This window comes from Lissotriton vulgaris, chromosome 1_1 (genome assembly GCF_964263255.1).
Source record: "Lissotriton vulgaris chromosome 1_1, aLisVul1.2, whole genome shotgun sequence".
Classification (NCBI taxonomy): domain Eukaryota; kingdom Metazoa; phylum Chordata; class Amphibia; order Caudata; family Salamandridae; genus Lissotriton; species Lissotriton vulgaris.
This window is the reverse complement of record NC_141685.1, coordinates 1,696,014,464-1,696,040,531: the sequence shown is the minus strand read 5'-3', so window position 1 is coordinate 1,696,040,531 and position 26,068 is coordinate 1,696,014,464. Positions and strand designations below refer to the sequence as shown.

The 26,068-nt window shown below is 48.2% G+C and overlaps 1 protein-coding gene across 1 annotated transcript in view; it reads right to left on the bottom strand.

The window, feature by feature from the left end:
- The window catches only part of TASOR2 (transcription activation suppressor family member 2), a 911,282-nt gene that overhangs the window by 5,345 nt on the left and 879,869 nt on the right, over window positions 1-26,068 (bottom strand). The window contains exon 37 of the mRNA XM_086918936.1: window positions 25,789-25,970. Within this exon, the coding sequence (XP_086775062.1) occupies window positions 25,789-25,970 (182 nt within the window). The remainder of the gene's footprint in view (window positions 1-25,788; window positions 25,971-26,068) is intronic.

Here is a 26,068-nt window from a genome sequence, read left to right as displayed (position 1 = left end):
AACGCGCTCTGGGATGTAGAGGCTTGGACAACCAAGCTCCCCGGGGTGGGGTGTTGGGTAAGGAAGAGGGGGTCGCCCGGAGCCGGGCAATGGCGTATGGCCTTGCTCCTCTCCACAGGAGCCCCTGTGTTGGGCCAGGACCAGGTGCCCAAAAAAACGTTGGACAGTGCTTCATTAAGGGCAGCAAAAGCTCCGAAGAGGTAGCTGCCGGTTGGAGCACTCCTGCCAGGAGGTTAGTCCTGACGGCCACCCTATGGAGTTCGAGGTGGAGAGGCTAGGCCGCCCTACGCAACACCACTGGGTAACTGGCTCCCTAGCGACGGTAGGAGGAGACAGCATGGAAAGGTCAGGTGAGGTGTCAAGACCACTGGCCTCCCCCAAATCCTCTGCCCAGTCCTGATCATAAGCACAGTCCTGGGCTAGAGGGTCCTCAGACCCCTCCCAATCCTCCCCTTCTTCCAAAGTCTGTGAAACAGGCTCAAAATAAGGAGGAGGGACATAGGGCACAAAAGGGCCCATTGGCGTTAGTATCATAGCCTGGCGACGTCGATCGGGCATCGTGTCCGGGTAGGCGCTGAACCTGGGGACGGCGTCGTCCCGAGGAGCGGGTGACGTCGGAAGCGGTGCCGGGGAGATCAGCGCCTGTGGAGATGTCACTAGGTCAACCAGCGTTGATCGGGATCCGATCCCAGATCATTGGGCGGGCCGCAGCGCCGGGCCGAAGCCGCCGGCAACACCGGGGCTGGAGCCGCCGGAGATGGCAAAACAGGACCCCCCAGTCGGGCCCTCAGGGCCAGCAGCCAGACCAGCGGGGCCAGACGGCCCAAAGAGTCGGGCCATGGCAGCAAGAAACTCTTGCACCTGAGCAGGCGTCGCCCCCACACCCAGGAATGGAGGGTAGACTGGGGGCGAGGTCGCATGCTCCGCTGGAGCCGCGGGGGTGGCACTGCCCGCACCCTCAGCCGCGTCACATGACGGGCGAGGGGAAGTCAAAAAGCTGGATGAACTGAAAGAAAAGGAGGTTTAGAAGAAAGAGCCTGGAGCTCACTCAGTCTTCTGGCAGAGGTGATAGCTACCAGGAAAGTCGTCTTTAGAGTGAGAAGACATAAGAGACAGTTATGAAGGGGCTCAAAGGGAGCGTACATCAGATAGGTCAAACCAAGATTTAAGACCCATTGAGGCATTATGAAAGGCATGGGAGGAAACGTGTGTAATGCCTGTGAGGAAACAATTAACAACCGGGGACTTAAAAAGAGAAGACTGATCTGGAAGCCACAGAAAGGCGGAGATGGCTGAAAGATAACCTTTGATAGTGCCCAGAGCAGGGCCCTGCTGGGCCAAAGAGAGAAAGAACAGAAGGACCTCGGAAAGAGGGGCAGAAAGGGGATCCACAGCCTTTGCTATGAACCATGCCATAAATTTGTTCCAACTGCAGGCGTATACCGTTTTAGTGGAGGGATGCCTGGTTGCCAGAATGACATCACAGACGTCGGGAGGAAGGTCGAATGCAGTCAACTGTCGCGGCGCAATCTCCACGCATGGAGGTGGAGGCTGGACAGGTTCGGGTGGAGGACCGTCCCCTGCTGCTGCAACAGAAGATCCTCCCGAAGAGGCAGTCGGATCGGGGGATCGATCGCCATGCTGAGTAGCTCGGGATACCAGTATCTTCGTGCCCAACAAGGAGCCACAAGGATGACCTGGGCAAAGTCGCGCCGAATCTTCTTCAGCACTCCTGGCAGAAGTGGTATAGGCGGAAAGGCGTACAATAGACCGCAGCTCCACTTGTGACAAAAAGCGTCGCGAGCAAGTGCTGCCTTGGAAATTCGAACGCGCAGAACTGATGACATTGCGCGTTCTCTTCGGTGGCGAATAGATCTAACCAAGGCTCTCCCCACTGCAGAAAGAGACCTTGCACCACGTCCGAGTTCTGACGCCTGATCTGCGCAAATGAGCCACGACCACCGCCAACACTTTCGTGAACACCCGAGGGGCACTGATAAGGCCGAAGGAGAGCACGGCAAACTGATAGTATCTTGGCCTACAGTGAACCGCAGTTAATGCCGGTGGGCCGGCAGGACGGGGTTATGAAAATATGCGCCCTGCAAGGCCAACGCTACATCCAGTCTCCAGGGTCGAGGGCAGCCAAGACCTGAGCCAGAGTCAACATCTTGAACTTCTCCTTCCGGAGGAAGCGATTGACGTTCCTGAGGTCCAAGATGGGGCACAGGCCCCTTTCTCCTTCTTGGGGACCAGAAAGTAGTGGGAATAACAACCACGTCCTACTTCTGGCACAGGAATGCGCTTGATGGTCCCCTCGGCCAAGATCGCAGTGACTTCCTGTTTGAGAAGTGCAAAGTGATCCCCCGACATGCGGTGGAACTGAGGTGGCATGGCCGGAGGGGCAGACTCGATGGGGAGGGAGTAGCCCCTTCGGACGATTTGCAGCACCCACCTGTCCAAGGTGATAGAACGCCAGTGGGGGAGGTGATGGCGAATCTTGCTGCCTACCAGTGTGGGGTGCGCCCCAAAGCTCGGACGAGGAAGGCTTTGAGGCGGATGCTGTGGGAGCGGAAGTGGACTGACCCGCATGCTGGCCCCCCCCTGTCCTGCCGCGGTGCAAACAACGTCTGCGCAGAGGTTGGTTCTGCGCAGGCTTCTGGTTGATCAGGCGCCCCTTCTGTGGTTACGAAAGGAACGAAAAGCAGACCTGGCTGGGCGCGTGGTGGAGAGACCCAAGAACTTGGCCGTAGCCCGGGAATCCTTAAAACGCTCCAGTGCACTATCTGCCTTATCGCCAAACAGTACCATCAAGGGGCATGTCCATAAGAGAACTTTAAATATCCCCTGAAAACCCAGTAGATGGCAACCAGGCATGGCGACGGAGAGCCACTGTCGTGGAAATCGCCCTACCCAGCGAGTCTGCGGTGTTAAATCCACACCTGATGGTGAACTTAGCTGCATCTTTCCCCTCAGCAACAGCTTGGGAAAGCATTGCCTGATCCTCCTTCGGAACCTAAGGCAGCCTCTGCTTAACCGTGTCCCACACAGTGTGAGAGAAGTAGCCCAAGAGGCATGCGGTGTTCACTGACCTCAGCCCTAAGCTGGAAGGAAAACAGTTTCTTGCCAAACTATTCCAGCTTCTTAGATTATTTATTCGGCGGGGCAGTAGGGAATGCGTTTTGGGAAGTGGAGGCCTGGATGAACAGCCGAGAGCTTGTTTCTGGACAAAAGTGAAAGTCTACCGTGCTTGTTTACAGTATCCTTGCTCCTCAAATGCTGTTGCTGTGTTGCCATCTCGCTAGGGACACGCAGCTTGAAAACACTCGACTTGCTAGCTGCAATGCTACATCCGCTATGCTTTGTCTCTAGACACGTTGATCCCTCACAGACTGTGCTGACTCTGCCCCTCTTGATTCTGAAACTGACCAACGCAGTCCCCACACATTCTCTTTTCTCTGTCTTGTGATGTCTGGCCTGTCACCATTTACTTCGTACCCTTACCCGTACACCTCCTCACCCTCATACCCTCTAACACCCTCACACACCCTCAAACCCTCCCACACACCCTCACTCATCCTCTCACCCTCACACCCTCACCCACCCTCACTCACCCTCACCCCTCACACCCCCTCACCCACCTCCTCAGCCTCACCCCCCCTCACTCTCACACCCTAACCCTCACACACCCTCAACCTCACACCCCCTCACCCTCACACCCCTCATCCACCCTCACACCCCCTCACCCTCACATCCCCTCACCCCTCACACCCCCTCACCCACCTCCTCAGCCTCACCCCCCCTCACTCTCACACCCTAACCCTCACACACCCTCAACCTCACACCCCCTCACCCTCACACCCCTCATCCACCCTCACACCCCCTCACCCTCACATCCCCTCACCCTCACACCCCTCACCCACCGTCACCCTCACACACCGTCACCCTCACACACCGTCATCCTCACACACCCTCACATCCCCTCACACCCCCTCACCCTCACACGCTCCCCCTCACACCCCCACTCCCCCATCACAACCCCTCACCCTCACACCCCCTCACCCCCCACCCTCACCCTCACCCTCACACACCCTCACTCCCCCTCACATCCCCTCACCCTCACACACCATCACCCTCACCCTCACACACCATCACCCTCACCCTCACCCCCCCTCACCCTCCCTCACCCTCACTCACACACCCTCACCAGCATAGCATAGCATAACAAAACACAGCATAGCAAGCATAGCATAACAAGGAAAAAAATAGAGGATAGCAAAACATAGCATAGCATAACATAACAAAACAAAGCATAGGATAGCAAAACAAAACCTAGCATAACTAAACAAAACATAGCATAGTAAAACACAACAAAGCATAGCATAACAAAACACAACAAAACATAGCATAGCGTAACAAAACATAGCATAACAAAACAAAGCATAGCAATACAAAACATAGCATAGTAAAACAAAACACAGCATAACATAACACAAAAAAAATGGCATAAGATAAAACAAAGGATAGGATAACAAAACATAGAAAAACACAACAAAACAGAGCATAGGATAACAAAACAGCATACATAACAAAACATAGCATTGCAAAGCATAGCAAAACATAGCATAGCATAACAAAACACAACAAAACATAGCATAGCATAACAAAACACAACATAGCATAGCATAACAAAACAAAGCGTAGCATAACAAAACATAGCATAACAAAGCATAGGATAGCATAACAAAACATAGCATAACAAAACAAAGCATAGCATAATACAACACAAGAAAACATAGCATAGCATAACAAAGCATAGCAAAACACAACAAAACATAGCATAACAAAACAAAGCATAGGATAGCAAAACTAAACATAGCATAGCATAACATAACAAAACAAAGCATAGGATAGCAAAACAAAAACATAGCATAGCATAACAAAACATAGCATAACAAAACACAACACAGCAGAACGAAACATAGCATAACATAACATAAAACAAAGCATAGCATAACAAAACAAAGCAAAACACTACAAAACATAGCATACATACCAAAACATAGCATTGCAAAGCACAGCATAGCATAACAAAACACAACAAAACATAGCATACCAACACATAGCATAACAAAGCATAGCATAACAAAACATAGCATAACAAAACATAGCATAGCAAAACAAAGTATAGCATACCAAAACATAGCATAACAAAGCATAGCATAGCAAAACACAAAAAAACATGGCATAGCATAACAAAACAACACAGCATAGCATAGCATAACAAAACAAAGCATAGCAAATCTAAACATAACATAGCATAACAAAAAAAGCATAGGATAGCAAAACAAAACATAGCATAACATAACAAAACATAGCATAACAAAGCACAACACATAGCATAACAAAACATAGCAAAACACAACAAAACATAGCATAGCTTAACAAAACACAACAAAACATAGCATAGCAAAACAAAGCATAGCATAATAAAACACAACAAAATATAGCATAACATAACCAAACACAGCATAGCATAACAAAGCATAGTATAGCAAAACATAGCATAGCATAACAAAACATAGCATAACAAAACACAGCATAGCATAGCATAACAAATCAAAGCATAGGATAGCAAAACATAGCATAGCATAACAAAACAAAACATAGGATAGCAAAACAAAACATAGCATAGCATACAGCATCACTCCGCACCACCACAGCATCACTCAGGGGCACCACAACATCACTATGCGCTACCACAGCATCACTCGTTCGCCATCACAACATCACTCAGCGCCACCACAGCATCAATCAGTGCAACCATTCAACAACACCTGGTTCAAATATGTTCACTCAATGTTTCAAGCTTTATTACAAATGTAACAAAAAGATGTTAATATTTCACTTCTGTTCTTGGATTATCGTCACAATAAAATACACTGAACATAATCTTCACAAAAGTTATTTACAAAACTTTAAGCTATTGCCATTATAAATTACAATAACTTTTATTTAACTATTAATTATTGAACAAAATTAAAAGCCATAGTTATTTGTAATATCAATATATGTAAGTCAGGTAAATACAACACATATTGCATTACAAATGCTATAGGTGTCACATTTGCGAAAGTTAGAACTATTGGCATTGTAAATGACAAAGCTATTAATTTCGCTATTTTCAAAAACAAAACATAAATAAAAAATTTGTCATTTACAATACCATTAGCTCAAACTTTCTAATGCGAGACCTATTGCATTGCAAATGCTTGTTACTTACTTATTCTGCATAGTGTTGGTTGTTGTTGAATTGTTTGTGCAGTCTCCTTTCTTAGTAAGGATAATGGCTAGCCGCAGGATTACTGTTGGTATGCTATTGGAGTCTTCCTCTGACCATGGTTCAGAGACTGACTGCATCTGAGGCAAAGGAGGCAGGGGAAGATTCAGGCAGTGAGTTCTCTCTCCACATGGCATCATCGAATGATGAAGCTACTCTCAGTGTGGATAAAGCTACTCTTAGTGCGGATGTAGTTCTTGTGTTAGAGGAGGACATTAATGTGCCGATAGTGCACCAAGATGAATCTGGGCTGCAGCCTGGGGCTAAAAGGCTTCCCGTTAATATAGTGCAGCAAGAGGCATCTGGGTTGCAGCCTGAGGCTGCAAGGCTTCCAGTGGAAGTGACAACCTATGGGTTGCCCCAGGCATGGTGCAGCCTTTACTGGTGTTCCAAGTAGTAGAGTGAACACAGAAAACTTTTTGACGATAATTTTTTTTCAGTTGTTTATGGACGATGGGTTTTTGGTAGACATTGTTCAGCAGACTAATTTGTATGCCGAACAGTTTTTGAGGGACAACAGTGCCAGCCTTAAGCCCCATTCTAGAGCTACCCGGTGGACTCCCACAAATCTGGAAGAGTTGAAGAAGTTCTTGGGTTTAACTTTTTTGATGGGCTTGCTAAGGAAGCCATCAATGTCTTCATATTGGTCTACTAGTCCCTTGATGGTAACTGATACATTTCCGGCAGTCATGAGTCATGATAGGTATTTGCTTCTGCATCGGATGCTGCATTTTGTCGCTAACGGTTTAGCGTTGCCACAAGGTCACCCTGAGTGTGTCCGTATTTTTAAGATTTGGCCTGTCATTGATCACTTTGTTGATCGATTTTCTAAGATCTATTCTCCAGGGAAAGAAATAGCAGTGGATGAGTCTTTGGTCTTGTTCAAGGGCCGCTTGGTTTTTAGGCAATACATTCCTAGTAAGAGGGCACGCTATGGAATTAAGCTATATATGCTGTGTGACAGTAGGACTGGATATGTCTCTAATTTCAGGGTGTACACTGGTAAAGAATCCAGGATTAACCCCCCTAGTTGTCCGTCCACTTTTGGAGTGACTGAGAAAATTATGTGGGAACTTGGTAGAGGACTTTTAAACAAAGGTCACCATTTATGTGTAGATAACTTCTACACTGGTGTGCGGTTGTTGAGGGAATTGGCCAAAGTGGACTTAGTTGCTTGTGGAACAATCTGCTCTAACCGTAAAGGTTTCCCTAAAGGACTAGTTTGTCAAAAGCTTGTGTAGGAGCAGTGCGTTGCGTTGCGAGGCACTTCTAGCTGTGAAGTTTTCAGACAGGAGAGATGTCTACATTTTGACTACCATCCATGATGAAAGCACTTCACCCGTGACTGTTTGGGGTCAGGTTGCTGAAGCGCACAAACCTGTGTGCATCTTAGACTATAATAGGCACATGGGTGGTGTTGAGAGAGTAGATCATAGGTTGGAACCTTACGCTGCTCTTCGTAAGGCTTTCTTTTGGTATAAGAAGTTGGCTATCCATTTTTTCCACTTGGCAACCTTTAATGCTTTTGTTGTTTTCAAGGATTCTTGTCATGAGTCAAAGATGACTTTTGTTTAATTTCAGGAGTCTGTAATAGGCAGCCCCCCCCAAAAAAAACTAGGTAGTGTTCTTATTGGTAATTTTGAAGTCTCCACAGTACGATTTGGGCCATTTCCTGTTGCAGCCACAAAGCTTACTCACACAAGTGAGGTACCATTTTTATTGAGAGACCTGGGGGAACACTGGGTGGGAGGAAATTTGTGGATCCACGCAGATTCCAGAACTTTCCCACACAGAAATTTGAGAAAAAGGTGATTTTTTCAGTGAAATTTGAGGTTTGCAAGGGATTCTGGGTAGGAGAATGTTGGGGGACCCACTCAAGCCATACCTCGCTGGACTCCCCCGGGTGTCTAGTTTTCAGAAATGTGTGGGTTTGGTAGGTTTCCCTAGAAGGCCGCCGAGCCCAGTGCCAAAAGCTCATGGGACCGCCCTTGCAAAACCAGGCTGGATTTTGATAGGCCATTTTGAGGTTGCCTCAATAGGTATTGGGCCCTTGCCTGTCGCGGGTCCTTGACCCACCCACGCAAGTGAGATACCATTTTTATCGGGAAACCTGGGGGAACACTGGGTGGGAGGAAATATGTGGATCCATGCAGATTCCAGAACTTTCTATCACAGAAATGTGAGGAAAATGTGCTTTTTTGGACAATTTTTTAGGTTGCAAGGGATTCTGGGTAACAGAACCTAGTGGGAGCCAGTCAAGTCACCCTATCCTGGATTCCCCGGGGTGTCTAGTTTTGAAAAATGTATAGGTTTGCTAGGTTTCCCTAGGTGCCGGAAGAGCTAGGGTTCAAAAACTACAGTTAGGCACTTTACCAAAAAAGGGTCATTTTTCACTGTGAAATTGTGGTGTGTCCATGTTGCGTTTTGCGCCGTTTCCTGTTGCAGGCATTAGGCCTACCCACGCAAGTGAGGTACCATTTTTCTCTGAAGACTTTGGGGAACGCGAGGTGGGTGGAAATTTGTGGATCCACGCAGATTCCAGAAAATTCCACCACAGAAATGTGAAGATTTTTTTTTTTTTTTTTAAACTTTTGTTTAGGTTTGCAAGGGATTTTGGGTAACAGAACCTGGTGAGAGCCAGTCAAATCACCCCATCCTGGATTCCCCTGGGTGTCTAGTTTTCAAAAATGTATAGCTTTGCTAGGTTTCCCTAGGTGCCGGCAGAGCTAGTGTTAAAAAACGACAGCTAGGCACTTTGCAAAAAAAGGGAAATGTTTCAATTTGAAAATGTGGTGTGTTCATGTTGCGTTTTGAGCCGTTTTCTGTCGTGGGCACTATGCCTACCCACACAAGTGAGGTACCATTTTTATCGGGAGACTTGGGGTAATTCAGATTTGTAAAGCAGCTTTCAATGCATTTCTGCCTTCCAAATGAAAGACAATGTGTAAATCACAGGTTACTACTTGTGTAACGATATATCTGTAAGAGACATTAGTTAGTGATAGATTCCTTACCTTAGAATATCCCCAGGCGTCAGACTGGATCCGGAAACTTTTGCGTAGCAGTACCCTTGCGCGTTGGTAGGCGTCGTCTGAGGCTCCGCGTTTGTCGTCGGCGCAGTGATGACGTCGTTGGAGTACTTAGACGCCGCCTCCGCGTGCTGACGTCAGTTCTTAGACACAGCTTTCCGCGCCAGAAACGCAGAGCTATGCCAAAAACCAACACTGGTGCCATGAAACTAGGGCCCTAAAAGGGGATGACCTTAACCCTAGATATCGGTTCGCAGAACGGGGAGGATGGGTGGGTCGGTAAGGAATCTATCACTAACTAATGTCTCTTACAGATATATCCTTACACAAGTAGTACCTTTTGCATCTGAAAGAGACACGTTAGTGATAGATTCCTTACCTTAGAATAGATACCCCTGCAATACCAACCCCGTAGTGGTGGGTCTGCGAACCAATAATCACACCAGAAAGTCCTGGAGGACGGAACGGCCAAAGAAGCCATCCCTCCGGACTAGACTGTCCAGGCAATAATGTCTTGCAAACGTGTGCAGCGAGGCCCACGTAGCCGCCTGGCAAATGTACTGCAAAGGCTCACCTCAGCCCAAGGCAGTAGTAGTCGCTGTGGCTCGAGTGGAATGAGCCCTCAGCCCAACAAGGGGTTCCTTCTTCGCCAAGGAGTAACACGCCTGGATATACAAGATGATCCACCGTGAGATGGTCCGCTTGTTCACCGCTTTCCCCTTCTTAGCGCCCACGTAACCAACAAAGAGTTGGTCATCCACCCGGAACTGGCATGTGCGGTCCAGATAGAACGAGAGCGCACGTTTTGGGTCCAGACGGTGGAGTCTCTCTTCCTCTCTCGAGGGATGCGGAGGCGGAAAGAAGGTGGGCAAGGTGATAGATTGCCCAATGTGGAAGGCCGTGACTACCTTGGGTAGGAAGGAGGGCCTTGTCCGCAACACAACTTTGGCCGGATGGACTGAAAGGAAAGGAGGTTTACAGGATAGAGCCTGGAGCTCACTCACTCTCCTGGCAGAGGTGATGGCTACCAGGAAGGCTGTCTCCAAAGTGAGAAGGCGAAGAGGACAGTTGTGAAGTGGCTCAAAGGGAGCGCACATCAGAAAAGTTAGAACCAAGTTCAAGTCCCACTGAGGCATCACAAAGGGAACAGGAGGGAACGTATGTGTGATGCCTTTCAGGAATCGATTAACGATAGGGGACTTGAACAAAGAAGGTTGATCAGGCAGCCTCAAAAAGGCTGAAAGAGCACAAAGGTAGCCCTTGATAGTGCCCAGAGCAGAGCCCTGCTGGGCAAGAGAAAGAAGAAAGTGAAGAACCTCAGAAAGAGGGGCATTGAGGGGATCCACAGCCTTTGCTATGCACCATGCCACAAATTTGTTCCACCTGCAGGAGTATACCGACTTTGTGGAGGGACGCCTGGCTGCCAGAATGATGTTACAGACTTCAGGAGGCAAGTCAAATGGCCTCAACTGTCGCCGCTCAATCTCCAAGCATGGAGGTGGAGACTGGAAAGGTTCGGGTGGAGGACCGTCCCCTGCTGCTGCGACAGAAGGTCCTCCTAAAGAGGCAGACGAACCGGGGGATCGACTGACATACTGAGTAGCTCGGGATACCAGTACCTTCGTGCCCAGTCCGGAGCCACAAGGATGACTTGTGCCCGGTCGCGCCTGATCTTTTTCAGCACTCTGGGCAGAAGTGGTATAGGCGGAAAGGCGTACAACAGACCGCAACTCCACTCGCGCCGAAAAGCGTCTCAGAGCGAGTGCTGCCTTGGAAATTCCAACCCGCAGACCTGATGACATTGCGCTTTCTCTTCGGTGGCAAATAGATCTAACCAAGGCTCTCCCCACTGCAGAAAGAGACCTTGCGCCACGTCCGAGTTCAGACGCCATTCGTGATCCATCATGCACCGGCGGCTGAGTTTGTCCGCCCTGGCGGTCAGAGAACCTGCCAGGTGTTGAACCACCAGAGTCATACCCTGATGTTCCAGCCACTGCCAGAGGCGCAGAGCCTCCTGGCAGAGGGTCCACACCCCACCCCGCCCTGTTTGTTGCAGTACCACATGGCGGTGGTGTTGTCCGTGAACACCTGCACTACACTCCCTCGGACAGAGGGGAGGAATGCCTTCAGTGCTAGACGAATCGCCCGCAGCTCCAAAAGGTTGATATGGAGCCGGGACTCCGCCGGAGACCAGAGGCCTCAGATCTCCGCCTCTCCCATGTGGCCTCCCCAGCCCTGGAGGGACGCGTCCGTCACAACTACGTGCTCCGGTTGGGGAAGGGAGAGGGATCTGCCGCTGACCCAATCGCAGTCCGTGAGCCACCACTGCAGCTGTCTCGCAGTGCCCTCCGAGATCAGGATATGGTCGGACAGGTTGCCCCGATGCTGGGCCCACTGAAACTTCAGGTCCCACTGCAGAGCCCGCATCCACCACCGGGCGTGATGCACCAGAAGGATGCAGGAAGCCATCAGCCCCAGAAGCCGCAGCGTCAACCTGACCGAAACTCGGGATAAAGGCTGGAAGATTGGAATCAGAGCCAGTATATCCCGAACCCGCTGTTCGGGTGGGTAAACTCGAAACTGCGCCGAGTCGAGAACCGCTCCGATGAAAAGGAGCTTCTGAGAGGGACACAGGTGTGACTTCGGCACATTGATGGAGAACCCCAGCAGGTGTAAGAGGTCTGCCGTTGTCTGGAGGTGGTTGACGACTGTCTGGGGCGAGCTCGCCTTCAACAACCAGTTGTCGAGGTAGGGGAAGACTGAAATCCCTAACCTGCGCAGATGAGCTGCGACCACCGCCATCACCTTCGTGAACACTCGTGGGGCGCTGGTAAGGCCGAAGGGGAGCACTGTAAACTGAAAGTGCTTGTGGCCTACCGTGAACCGCAGGTAACGCCAGTGGGCCGGCAGGACGGGGATGTGGAAATAAGCGTCCTGCAAGTCCAACGCTACCATCCAGTCTCCTGGGTCCAGGGCAGCTAAGACCTGAGCCAGAGTCAGCATCTTGAACTTCTCCTTCCGGAGGAAGCCATTGATGTTCCGTAGGTCCAAGATAGGGCGTAGGCCCCCTTTGCCCTTCTTGGGTACCAGAAAGTAGTGGGAGTAGCAACCACGTCCTACTTCTGGCCCAGGAACGCGCTCGATGGCCCCCTTGGCCAAGAGGGCCGAAACTTCCTCCTGCAGAAGCCGCAAGTGATCCCCCGATACGCGGTGGTGTTGCGGTGGCATGGCTTGAGGGGTCATCTCGAAGGGGAGGGAGTAGCCTCTTCGGACGATCTGCAGCACCCACCTGTCCGAAGTGACAATGCGCCAGTGAGAGGGGTGATGGCGAACCCTGCCCCCCCACTGGCGTCACATGGGCCGAGAAGCAGGGACTAGGAGGGTTTAGAGGCAGCTGCTGCGGGGGAAGGTGTGGACTGGCCTCGCCGTTGTCCCCGACCGCCTCCACGGCGATTTCCACTGCCGCCACCGCGCTGGATGTTAGTCTGCGGCGTGTGGCTGGCGGCACGTGTGGGGGCGCCCCTTCCTTGGCCACGAAAGGAGCGAAAGGCACCCGTTTGCTGGCGCGGGGCCGAGAGGCCCAAGGACTTGGCCGTAGCCCTGGAGTCCTTAAAGCGCTCAAGCGCGTGGTCTGGCTTGTCGCCAAAAAGGCGACGGACATCAAACGGCATGTCCATCAGAGTGTTTTGGACATCTTCCGAAAAGTTGGCAGACCTCAACCAGGCGTGGCGTCTAACCGCACCGTCGTTGCCATCGCTCTACCTAGTGAGTCGGTGGTATCCAGCTCACACCGGATGGAATATTTCGCTACATCACACCTTCCACAAGGGCTTGGCCGAGTTTGGCCCGTACCTCCAACGGACACTCTGGCAGCACTTCCGCAACCGTCTCCCACAGAGAGTGGGTGTAGCGGCCCAAGAGGCATGCGGTGTTGGAAGACCACAGTCCCAGACTAAAGGAGAAGATGTTTTTCCCGTACTGCTCGTACCTCTTGTATTCCCTGTCCGGCAGAGCCGACGGGAATGCGGTCTGGGAATTGGAGGCCTGGATGACCAGACTCTCGGGGGTGGGGTGGGTGGACAGGAAACATGGGTCGCCCGGGGCCGGGCGGTGGCGTCTGGCCACGTTCCTATCAACGGGCGAACCATTAGCGGGCCTGGACCAAGTGCCCAAAAGAACGTCGGTCAAGGCCTCAATAAAAGGCAGCAGAGGCTCGGCCGAGCTTGACTGCGGTTTAAGGACCTCAGTGAGGAGGTTAGTCCTCACGGCCGCGACGGGGAGCTCAAGGCCCAAGGCCTTGGCAGCCCTCATCAACACCACACTATAGGTTGCCCCCTCCTCGGAAGCCATGGTAGGAGAGGAGACAAAACCAGTGTCTGGAGAGGTGTCCAGGCCACTGGCCTCCCCAAGGTCTCCTGCCCAGTCCTCTTGAGACTGACACTCCTTGGTCAGAGGGTCCTCAGACCCCTCCCAATCCTCATCACCCATCTCCTGATACTCAGGGTTCTCAATCAATTGGGCCGGTTCGTAGAAAAGAAAATCTCCAAACGGCGTCGAAAGCGGCGCCATTCCGATGCCGGAACCGGAGCAAAGGAAGTATCGGGGCGGTGCCGCCAGAGGACGGCGCCGGAAGCGACACCTGACAGACCGACGCCAGGGGGTTCGTAAGGTCCACCGGTGACGATCCAGAACCCGAAGAAGGTCCAGTGGGGTCCCGCGGCACCAGGCCCGAAGGCACCGGCGGTGCCGGGACCGGTTGACCCTGCGGCGCCGGGCCCGAAGGCGCCGGCGGTGTCGGACTGTGGGGCCCTGCGGCGTCAGGGCCGAAGCACCCGACGGCGTCGGGGCCGAAGCCCCCGACCCGCTAGGGGCCCCAGACGGGTCCGCTGGGCCCGAAGGCGCCGCGGAGCCCATCGGAGGAGAAAGGGACCTCATGGCCATGAGGAAGTGCTCGATCTCCTCCGGCGTCGCGTCTCGCCCAGGGACCGGAGGGTGTGGGGCGGGACGGGACAACAACGACTCCGAAGGAGCCGCGTGGGCGGTGTAACACGAACCCCCGGCCTCATCGCGCGAGCGTGGGGGGGGAGGGGGAGTCAGAAAAGCGATGACGCCTCTTCGACTTCTTATGCTTCTTACCTGACGACGACTCCGACCCGGAGGAGTGTGCCGACTCCCGGAGCTGTGGTGGCTCCGTCCCCGCAACCTGTCCCTCGACCTCCCGTGGGACCGGGACCTCACGCGGCGCGGGGCTGACTGCCAGAGTTCGAGTTGCCTGGCTTTCGAAGAGAGGGCCCGGCAGTCGGAGCAGGCCTTGTCGTCGTGGTCGACGCCTAGACAAGTTAGGCACAGGTGGTGAGGATCCGTGACCGACATCGTGCGGTCGCAATCCTCGCAGTGCTTGAAACCAGGCATCCCTACGGCACCGATCGGAGTCGCAAGACTTCCAGAAATGATCAAAAATGATCCCAAAAAGTTAGTCAAAAATTGACTAGGGTTACTGCTTTTTCCAGATCTGCGCTTGCTGGCGTGGAAAAAAGAAGAACTGACGTCAGCACACGGAGGCGGCGTCTAAGTACTCCGACGACGTCATCACGGCGCCGACGACGGACGCGGAGCCGCAGACGACGCCTACCGACGCGCAAGGGTACTGCTACGCAAAAGTTTCCGGATCCAGTCTGACGCCTGGGGATATTCTAAGGTAAGGAATCTATCACTAACGTGTCTCCTCCAGATAAAAGAAGTCGTAGGAGATGCTACAATACCGGCTCTCCTATACGCGGACGACACAGTCTTATTAGCTTGCACTGGAGTGGGACTTCAGAGACTGTTGGACCTATTCGGGGTCTTCATGGATCGGCTGGATCTAAAGATTAATGCGAAAAAATCCCATTCGATGGTGGTTGGCCACCATAGAAATAAGTGTAAATCCAAAACCTTTGTGCGCAAGGGCGAGGTGGTCTCCAGGGTTGCCGTTTTTTCCTATTTAGGGGTTCTCTTCGATGAGAAGGGGACGTGGGCCCCTCAAATCAAGGCCAAGAGCATATCCGTGGCTAGATCCACGACAGCCCCTATGGGCTTTTCCAAACAGCTAGGGGCTAGGCCCATGGAGGCCCTTTTAAAAGTGTACAACACCAAATGCATGCCAATTGCCACATACGGTTCATCTTTATGGGGCTATGTATCTCATGAAAAGATCTAAATAGTGAAAAATAGGTTTTTGAGATACCTTTTGTCTGTTCCCCAGTCTACCAGCACCTTCTCGATCCACTCTGAGGTGGGTCTGGACTACGTCACAGACAAGCTGAAATTAGCCCCATTAACATTTCTGGGCAAAAACCTGGCTCAATCAAGAATTAACTTTGAATCACGCTATCTTGATTGATGTTATGGCATTGGATTATGCTAAAAAGTACCCTGAATGGTATATGTGAGAAATGCTTTCACACAGTTAGGACGCCCAGAACTCTTTTTAACACCATCTTGCATCAGGAGGGAGGACGTTAATTGGATCAAGAAGCACTATATAGATAGGGATAGAATAGGGCTAGATTGGCTCGTGAGGAGCAGGAATTATTGAAACCTACAGTTAGATCGCATTATATGCTATCAATTTCCCCCTCACTTGAGCCGTATCTTACAATCATAACTAAACCATTTCACAGATTTTTATTAACCAAATTTAGATTCAATCTGATACATCACTCCCTGGGTAGCTACCAATCATGGGCCAAAGCAGAAGGTGGTCCACCTTGTAACTGTGATAATTTCTCGCAACAAGATACCATTCATTTTATTATGTTTTGCGGGATCTATTCGGACATAAGAAAAAAATATCTGTTACCAATCCTGAGAGTGGCCGGCTTTATTCAAGTCAGGCCCGCTCTTACCTACCTCCAGTTGTTGAGTAGCACCCGCATCATTTTTTGTGTGGCCAGTTTTTTAGTGGCGGCAATCAGAACTAAAACAAATAACGTGCCACCTAATGTATTATCCTGATTAATTGTTTTATTCATGTTGATTTTAACTTGATTAACTGCAGTGTATTTGTTTAAAAAGGCCTTGCATTGCATTGAGTTTGCAAATACATGAATTTCCCGATTTTATGTGTGTATGTAAATCTTTATGCCTTTTATGATTTTAACAAATCGAATTAAGTGTATTTGACTGACTGACTGAAAGACAGTGCGCAAAAAAGAAGTCATTTTGAAAAATGACTGGTAATTCTCATGCTAGTATGAGTATTCCCAATTTCGGAAATGTGCAAATATGTCCTGTTTCTAAACCCTATATTTTGTTCCCATTTCAGAAATACATAGGTGTCTTTCAACCGATTTTTCCATGTATACATTTTCCCAGAATAATTGCTACATGCACCGGGTACATAATAAAAACCATTGCAAGTTGCTGCTCAGATTTTGGCTCTGGGTTTGTCGGGTTCTTGGTGAACCTACAAGTCATATATATCCCCACAGCCAGTAAAGTTCAGCAGATGTAACGGTATGCAGCTTTCAAAGAGCTGTCATAATTAGAAGAAGTTACATGTGAAAACGTTGACACAAAAGGCTGTTTTTTTCAACTAATTTTCAATTTTTCCTATATTTAACTGTTAGCTTCTATAAAGAAACCTTGAAGGATCTACACTAATGACCCCTTGCTGAATTCAGAATTGTGTCTACTTCACTAAAATGTATAGCTTTCCAGGATCCATTATTGCTTTCATACCCATTTCTACCATTAAAGGAGGTTGAAAGCACAAAAATAGCAAAAATAGGCTATGTCCCAGAAAAATGCCAAAACTGTGTAAAAATATTTGGTTTTCTGACAAAAGTCTGTCATTCCCTAAAAGCTGGGAAAATGGTGATTTCAGCCCACAACCCCTTTTTTGATAACACTTGCAGGGAAACACCCAGACGCTTTTATTTGCGGCCCTTTTTCCCATTTTTACAGAAAAAAACAAAATGTAGCTGTTTTTTGGCTAATTTCTGGGTCCCCTCCAGGGGGATCCACAAACCCTGCAATCCCTATGATGTTGGAAGAAAAGGACGCAAATTTGGCGTAGATACCTTATGTGGTCAAAAAGTTACAGGGGCCTAAGCACGAACTACCCCAAATAGCCGAAAAAAGGCTTAGCACAGGGGAGGAAAAGGCCTAGCACCGAAGGGGTTAATGAATTTGCTTTATTATAGGACATTGAGGACACAGTGTGGTCATGTTTGAAGCCTAAGGGCAGGGTTTGTGTCAGCCCTTTTCAATTGCTATATTGTTTTTATGTTATTGAAATGAGAACATACGCAAGTTTTGTTTTTGATTTAACCCGTTGACACTGGTGATTTATGGCTGGGCGTGGTCCGGACGGCCCCCGGCCGTCCTTGGCACACGCCCACCGTGACGTCGGATGGCCGGGGGTCGTCCGATGCACGCAAAGGGTTAATGCACTTGATAGGTCGCATTTTCCTGGGTATATATTGTGTGCTTGAATTCCGACTGTAAGTTGACTTTGCTACGCTTTTTGTGTAAGATTTGGATTGCTTGCGACTTCGCTTTGGTTGATATTTATTAATTGAGCTTTTGAGACAGGCTGTGGTTTGAAGGCCATTTCGAGTCGCACATTATTGTGTTCTGATTCATGTCGAATGTGGGTTAGCTCATCTTTACGCACTCATGGCAGTTGTTTTGTATTTAATTAAAATATTTGTGTATTATATATGTAGGTATTGATCTGTGAACTAAATTATCTCGACAACTAGATTTCGAGATACAGTGACACAATTTGTCATGAGTTACTTTTGATCATGACTTGGGTGGATTTGTAGTGATTTAAAACACACAATATGGATGCCTTTATACAATCATGACTTGAAAGGAATTATATTAATTCACTACGCATGATACAGATGCACTTAAATGTAATTGCATTAAGAGGAGATTTGTATGGATAAATGATTAAATATCGTCTAAAACAAATTTTTAAGTCTAACTGTGAAGACATTAAGTATGAAGTAGTGTTCTTGTCCCTTTAGGTATGTAGGTACACTAGGTTCATATTTAAAATAAGTGGCTACGTTATATATGGAATTTCCTTAATGTTTTGTAACTAGTAAATGTATGTCTAATTCTCATTTATTACAGTTTATGTTTTAACATTTGTTGACCATGCATGTATAGACTAATGGTTAATGTGCCAGTCTTAATATTGTGGGTATTTTCTGGTGACGTTGTATATGTTTTGTTATTATTGTGATTTGTATATTCATGTTAACAAGTCATATGTTTGTGTTGAGTGTTTAGATTGTATTTTGATACTGGGTTTTATATATATTTGTATATCATTTTCAGCCATGACAGAGTTCTATTTGTTGCTGGAATGAAACGCGCTGGCTGGATTTTGTTGAAATTGATTGATGAAAATAAATAAGCATATTTGGAATTAACATATTAGATAAGCTTTGACTTCTTGTTGGTGCACCCATCCATTTGGTTACACCTACTTCTATAAGGCTTTAATGACAATGACTCTGAAGAGTGAAGATTGTTTCCTGTTTTATAGGTAAGTTGCAAGGGCAACCAAATGTAAATTAATATAAGTGTAAGCGAGACCGGAGTATTGCAAATGAAGCAAGTAGCAAACAATGTTTGTACTCTTGGATTTAGGTGTTTAGGTAGGCAGCAATGAATACCTTCCGATGGTAAAAACTGAAGTAACCAAACTCTAGGACATTTGGAGCCAAATCGCAAGGTTAAACTGACTGGGATTCGGGTGCCTGAATATGACCTGGTGTTGAATGAGGTGGTCTAATCGGTTTGGAAACCTTTCGTGAGGGATCACAGACAACTTGAGGCAGGTCATGAACCAAGGTTGTCTAGCCCACGTCGAAGCCACTCGGGTGAGAGATGTTTGCTAAAGCCGCTGAACCACGTACAGAAGTAGTCGGAGAGGACATAAAACATAGGCAAATATCCCTGACCAGCTCATCTATGGGTACAGAAACCTGGAGGTGAAACTTGGGCATTTGGCATTTTTGTCAGCTGCGAACAGGTCCACATCAGGGAACCCCCAATGCCAGGAGTATGGGAGCAGGACTTGCAAATGGAGTTCCCATTCATGGCCTTTTTGTCGCATCCTGCTGAGTAGGTCTGCAAATTGCTTTCCACTCCTGAAAGGTTTTCTGCTTAGAGACTTACTATCTGGTAAATCGCCCAATGCAAAAGGTTGTTTGCCAATGCAGAAAGCTGGAGAGAGAGTGTGTGCCTCCTTGTTTCTGAAGGTAGTACACAGCAGTCATTTTGTTTGTCCTGACCAGGAGCTACTTGTGATGTATCTGGCAGAAGAAAACCCTGAGAGCCAACTGGACTGCTATTATCTCTATGAAGTTGATGTGCAAGACCTATTGAAGCTGTGTCCACATGCCCTGAACAGTCATACCCTGCAGATTCATTCCCCAGCCCATTAGAGAGAGGCTTTCGTGGCAATGGTCACTTGGGGAACTGGGTGTAGAAAGGGTCTGCTCTGAAGCAGGCTGTTGCTGCTCCACCACTGCAGAAAGCGATGGGTACTTGCTCAAATCAACACTAGATCTTCCATAGACCCTCCGGTTGTGGCCACTGTGCCCCCCCCCCCAAAAAGTGTTGCTCTCTACTGAAGAAGGACAATTATCCTGAAAGACATGTCTAGAGAAACACAGCACTGGCTGCACCAACAAGGGTGAAAAACTAAAGCCTGACACCGAAGAAAGTGTTATCATGCACTGCATTTATTATGATGCATCGGGGCAAACTGAGTGCTGGAGTGTGAGGCAGTGTGCGCCCACCCCCCTCCTATTTGAAAAAGCCCATTTGAGTTAACACGCTCTGGTTGATGCACCTGCGCCCAGCAAGAGGTACTGAGACCTGGGAAGACTTTGGGCAGCGTCTCCAGCACCCCCCCAAAAAAGTGTTGCTCTCTACTGAAGAAGGACAATTATCCTGAACACGTGTCTAGAGATACACAACACTGGGTGTACAAACAAGGGTGGAAAAACTAAAGCCTGACACCGAAGAAAGTGTTATCATGCACTGCATTTATTATGATGCATCAGAGCAAACTGAGTGCTGGAGTGTGAGGCTGTGTGCGCCAATCCCCCTCACATATGTAATCATGTGTGGGGAACAATGGCGATGCAGGAAGCTATCAAGCCAAGTAGGCGCAGCATTACTCTCATGTCCATTACCTGGCGATCTGGCTGAAAAAGGGGCAGCAGAGGCTATAAGGCTTGAACGTGTGAAGGACTGGGATAAGCTTTCCCGGCGATGGAACTGAGAACTGACCCTAGGATCTGATGTATTTGAAGAGTTTGGAGGTGGTATGTGGCCACATTAATGGTGAAACCTATATTGTGTAAATTATCTAAGGGGATCTGGGTGTGGGCCCGCACTGCTCTCTGCTTGCACTTTTTATCAGCCAGTCGTCGAGCTAAGGGCAGATGTGGAGATAAGCAGTTACCAAGGCAAGGCATTTGTAAAGACCCTGGGGGCTGTAATTCACACCGAAGGGCAGAACTTTGAACTGGAAATCCTATCCACTTACCAAGAACCAGTGGGAGTGACAATGAGAAGGGTGGATTGGAATGTAGAAATAGGTGTCCTTAGGTCAATAGCAGTCATGAAGTCGGCTTGCTGCAGCTGAGGATTGATGTCCTGGAGCGTGACCATGTGGAAATGCTTTGACAGAATGTACTTCTTGAGGGGCCTGAGGTCGATGATGGGTCTGAGGGACCAGTCTTTCTTGGGGATAACAAAGTATAGGGAGTGCACCCCTTTGCCAAGCTGGTATTGTGGCACAGGCTCTATGGCCACTTTGAGCATGAGCGCTTGTACTTTTTCTTGGTTACTGAACACTTGGAGAGAAACAACGTGCTAGACGCCTCCCAATCCAGTTTCCGCTCCAATCACAGACCCGAGACAGATTGCTGCCACTGACGACATCTGCACCACACTCAAAAGGGGAGAATCAGCTGCCCTGATCCTCTTCAACTTGTCCTCAGCATTCGACACCCTATCCCACCATACAAACAGGAGACTTCACCACATCGGGATCCAGGGAGATGCAATCAAATGGATCGCATCGTTCCTCACGTGACAAACTCAGAGAATCGCCTCCCTCCCTTCACCTCTGAACCCAAGAGCCCCATTTGGGGCATCTTTCAAGGTTCATACCTCAGTCCCACCCTCTTCAACAGGACACCTCTAGCCGCATCGTCAGACCCCACAACCTCAACATAATATCCTACGCCAACGATACCCAGCTCATCCTCCCACTCCCAGCAAACCTTACCACCAGGAAGACCAACTTCCACAACTGCATGAAGCATGTCGCCGACTGGATGAATGTCAACTGTCTGAAAGTCAACACTTTGGCAACACCACCTCCCCTTGGAATGGCCTCCAGGTGGAACGGCACCTGGGGGCCTGCCGAACTCAGACCTACTCCCACACCAAAAGACTATGTCCACAACCTCAGCATCCTCGTGGACAGCAAACTCATCATGAAAAGAAAGATCAATGAAGTCGCCTCCGCCTGCTTCAACACTTTCCGCATGCTCTGAAGAATCTTCACATGGCTTCCCAATGGCACGGAAAAAAACATTACTCAGCTCTAATCACCAGCTGGCGGAACTACAGCAACACACTGTACACAGGAAACAACAACAAACTCATGAAAAGACTCCAGACAAAACAGAACTTTGCAGCCAGACTCATCCTCAACCTGCTCAAGCAGACCCACATCACCCCACACCTTAGGAATCTTCACTGGCTCTCCATCCAGAAAGGATGCCAATTCAAGATACTGAGGCTCGCCTACTAAGACCTCCATGACCAAGGACCAGAAATCATGAACTTCCACCAATCATCCAGGAACCTTCGCTCCGCCTGCCTCGCCCAGACACCGCCATCTGCCAAAGCCACAGCAGGGGCTGTTCCTTCCCCTACCTTGCATAGTCCTGGAATGAACTTCCCCTCCACCTCAGGCATCACCCTTGCTAGCGGACGTCAGGAAGAGACTCAAGACCTAGCTTTTCGACTGAGCCCAGCAACCAAGCACCTTGATGCACTCACAGGTAATTAGCAATGCTTTACAAATACTGATTGATTGACCGATAGGTGGCGCAAGTGTTTGCGGGGGTGTTTTGGTGGTGAAGCAGTGAGTTTCAGGAAGTAAACCTGCTCTGCATTGGAAGAACCCTTGATCTAAGATGATCTTTTGCCAGTGTGCAAGGAACCCCTGGAATTGTCGGGATACTTAACAGAACGCAGAGTGTCAGAAAGCATTTCAATGAGGAAGTCATCCTCCTCAGGGATTGGATGAAGGTCTACCTTGTGGAAGGTGGCCCCCCTGTGAATAACCTCATGATAAGAGGTGGGTCACTGGGTGGGGGTAGCTTTGCAGGGTACAAATCACGGTCATATTGTCCTCGGGGGCGGCGGGGGCGGGAGGTTTAGGGGGGACAACATCATCATTGTCCCAGGAATCGTCTGTAGGCTTAGGGTCATATAAAGCCTTATAAGCGGGCAGATGATTTGAAGGTCTACTCCCCTATAGTTGAATGTGGGGAATCCTCTGGAAAAGGCTGTGGAAGTGGTCTATGTGGCAGTGGTGTAGAGGGTACTGGTGGAAGAAAAGGTTATGGCGGTGGAGGAACAGGGGGGTGATAGGATAGAGGAACAGGGGGGTGATAGGATAGAGGACTGATGCGCCGGTCCTAGTGTTTCCTCTATTTTGGAGGTGGTAAGTGCTCCAGACTGAGTTGTTCCTCAAAGGTAAGTTTTAATTTGTGAAGAGTCTCCTGTACCTTTGGTTGTGTTTTTTTACAGAAATCTTGCCTGTTTAGGGTTGAATAAGAAGTATTTTCAGCCGACCGTTCAACTCCTCCTTGAGGAGCTGCAAAATAAGGAGGTCGAGCTCCTTGGAGTCCGCAGAGAAAGGTCGAAATAGGTTTCTGCTTAGAGGAAAGCTTCAATGCAGAATGTTGTTTCAGCTTTGAAGAGGCCTATGGCGCCAGCATCGAGGGAATCTTTGGTGTCAAGGGAACAGTAAGTGCCGAGGAAAGCAGCCATACTCACGGTCAATGTTTTCAGACATTGGCCTGGCTGAGGATGCTGGTCTTTGGTCTCAGAGATTGAAAGAGAACTCGACTCTGGGCCGGAGGTAAGAGGCTGGTCACTGGAAGGGGCCAAGCTTTGGTTTCTCTAGGACTTCCTCGTGGAACATGTCTGGGGTGTCATCATCGTGTCAATGCACCATTGTGCACCGAGCTAAAGTCAATGATCACACTAGTACCCGAGGGTCTTTTGGCGCAGTAGACGAGGCAGCGGAGCATCAGGTCACGTCATGGCCTGGTGATAAGCCAAGAATGCAGACCTGGTGATGATCTGTCCACAGGTCCGAGTGGCACAGTGGCCACTACTGAAAGGGAGTACCTTCTATAATGGCCTGTGAATTCTCAAGGTCGAAAGCCCCAAAACGAGGAATTGAGGAAGTCCCTATTGCAGAACTGACAGAACCATGAGAGGCGAACCAAGTGCAAAAAGAAATTGTCCCTTGCCAACAAGAATGGAAAAATCAAAAGTCCAAGTGACGAGCACCACACGTGGCATTGACCCGGAGTTTTAGCGATGCCCGTCCAAACTAGATGGCGGAAGAAAATAATATAACTAGGGAGCCGATGCCCATGTGCATTACTTGTCATAGGAGGAGCCACTATACCTTGTGACTTGAAAGATTTCTTTGAAGAAAAACAAGTTTCACACGTCCAATCCCAGCACTAGATGGCAGGAGTATGCAGAGCATGTGTATCTACAGCTACACAAGCCACATTCTGTATGTTATTCTCTATTTATTTTGCATCTAATGTTGTTAGATTAACTCTTTTGCAGTTATAAGGAATTCATTTAAGAACTGTTTCCAACCCACTAATTTTAATATCTGCAAATTGGTGCAACAAGTACACATCTTATGTGCAATATACAAAACAAATCTCCTTTTAATTTTGTGCTACCTATTCCTAGAATGGTTAACATATGGCATCTCCTGACACGAATGCCAGGCTCTCCAAGTCACAACTTCTTTTTGGGATTCATTCTGATTTATCTAGTACATTTTATGTTGAAAGGAGAGGGAGAAATGCTCTATTTAATATATCTACTTCCCGGATGCTTAATTCATAAACTCCAATAATGCCATCTCAAAATCCAATCCATCACCAGTTTGTGATCAATATATTTCATTTTAATAACAGTTGTCACTTGACTAGAGGCAAATAAATGCTGCAGAACAGATTGGGCAAGATTGGTGCCATCCTCCCAAAAAATATCATATTTTAGCGTTTATTTAAGGTTACCTAATAAATAATAACCTAATAATTTGGTTTAATGGGAGAAATGTCTTCTTTCTTAAATTCAATCATGCAGAGAAGCTCAGCTAAGTTTTCCGATTCATACAGAATCATCAGCTCCAAATCCCCATATTGTCTTTGGCCATTTAAGTCTTTGATAATAAAAAAGAGGGAAGACTGGGGGAAGTACAAACCAAGGAAATATTTTGAAACAGTTGTCCTGCAACTAGCCCGGTTTTAAATTTTATTATAGTACACTGATCAAATTGAGAGCTTTAGGGCTCCCATGTTGATGGAATATAATTGTTGCCACTAGTTTGAACCCTTTGATCTTACTAATGTATTTCTTAATATTAGAAATCTGTGAAGCTGGTCTGTTAATCCAGTATTTATAAAAAAATTGGTGTGCCCAAACCACTGTGCTTTCTTAAGGTATCTTCTTTGAAATTCCTGGAAATTTGAGCGTCCTAAGAAATCTAGAAATACTCAAGCGTCTTTGATGCTTTACTTGGGGCTGAAGTTTGTCCCATAAATCTGGGAAGGATTTCCTCCAGTAAGCCTAAACTGCTGAAAACCTCTACCACTGAAGTATCAAAGGAGTAACTTGGCTCTACAAATAAGAGTGCCCCAGTAAACAAGGCCACCCTCACAAGACACTACCAGTAACCATTAGTGTTCCAGGACTTCAAGAAAAGAACTCACAACTTCAAGTACCCCATTCACAAACTCCTCACTTTGGGAAGATTGTGACAGTCTGAAAGGTAGATTCCAAGGAATAAATAGAGGATTTATGTCTTTAGCTGAAGAAATGGGTGTAGAAAAACACATCTTGGGTTAGCAGTCATTTTTCATAGACACTGCTTAATACAATGGTTTTGATTACAAGAATAAATAGTAAGCTTATACAAAATTAATAATCGGAAAATTTGAGAAAAATATACAGAGTTGCAAGAAGGCCTTCACTGTTCTCTTGTACTGCGATTTGAAAGAAAAATAGTTGCAGTTCCTCGTGCCCAAAAAGAATAAAACGTTTATGTATAAGAAACACTCTTACCAGTTAAAAATATAGCAAATCTAGTGCTGATGTGTTGGATCAGTAGGTTCAACAAACACGTCAAGTCCTCAAATTTGGGAGGTGATTTGGAGTCACACTGGTGATAATGAAGAATCTCCACTATGTTGGACTCTTGGTACGACTTTAGCATCAGTTCCTTTTTCTTAGCAACATAATCCACCCTGTTTGGAAAAAGATATATAATTGTTAAATCAATAGTGTTTGAATTACAGGGGGCTCAGTACAGTACAGTACAGTGCAGTACAAAGTAATCAGTTGT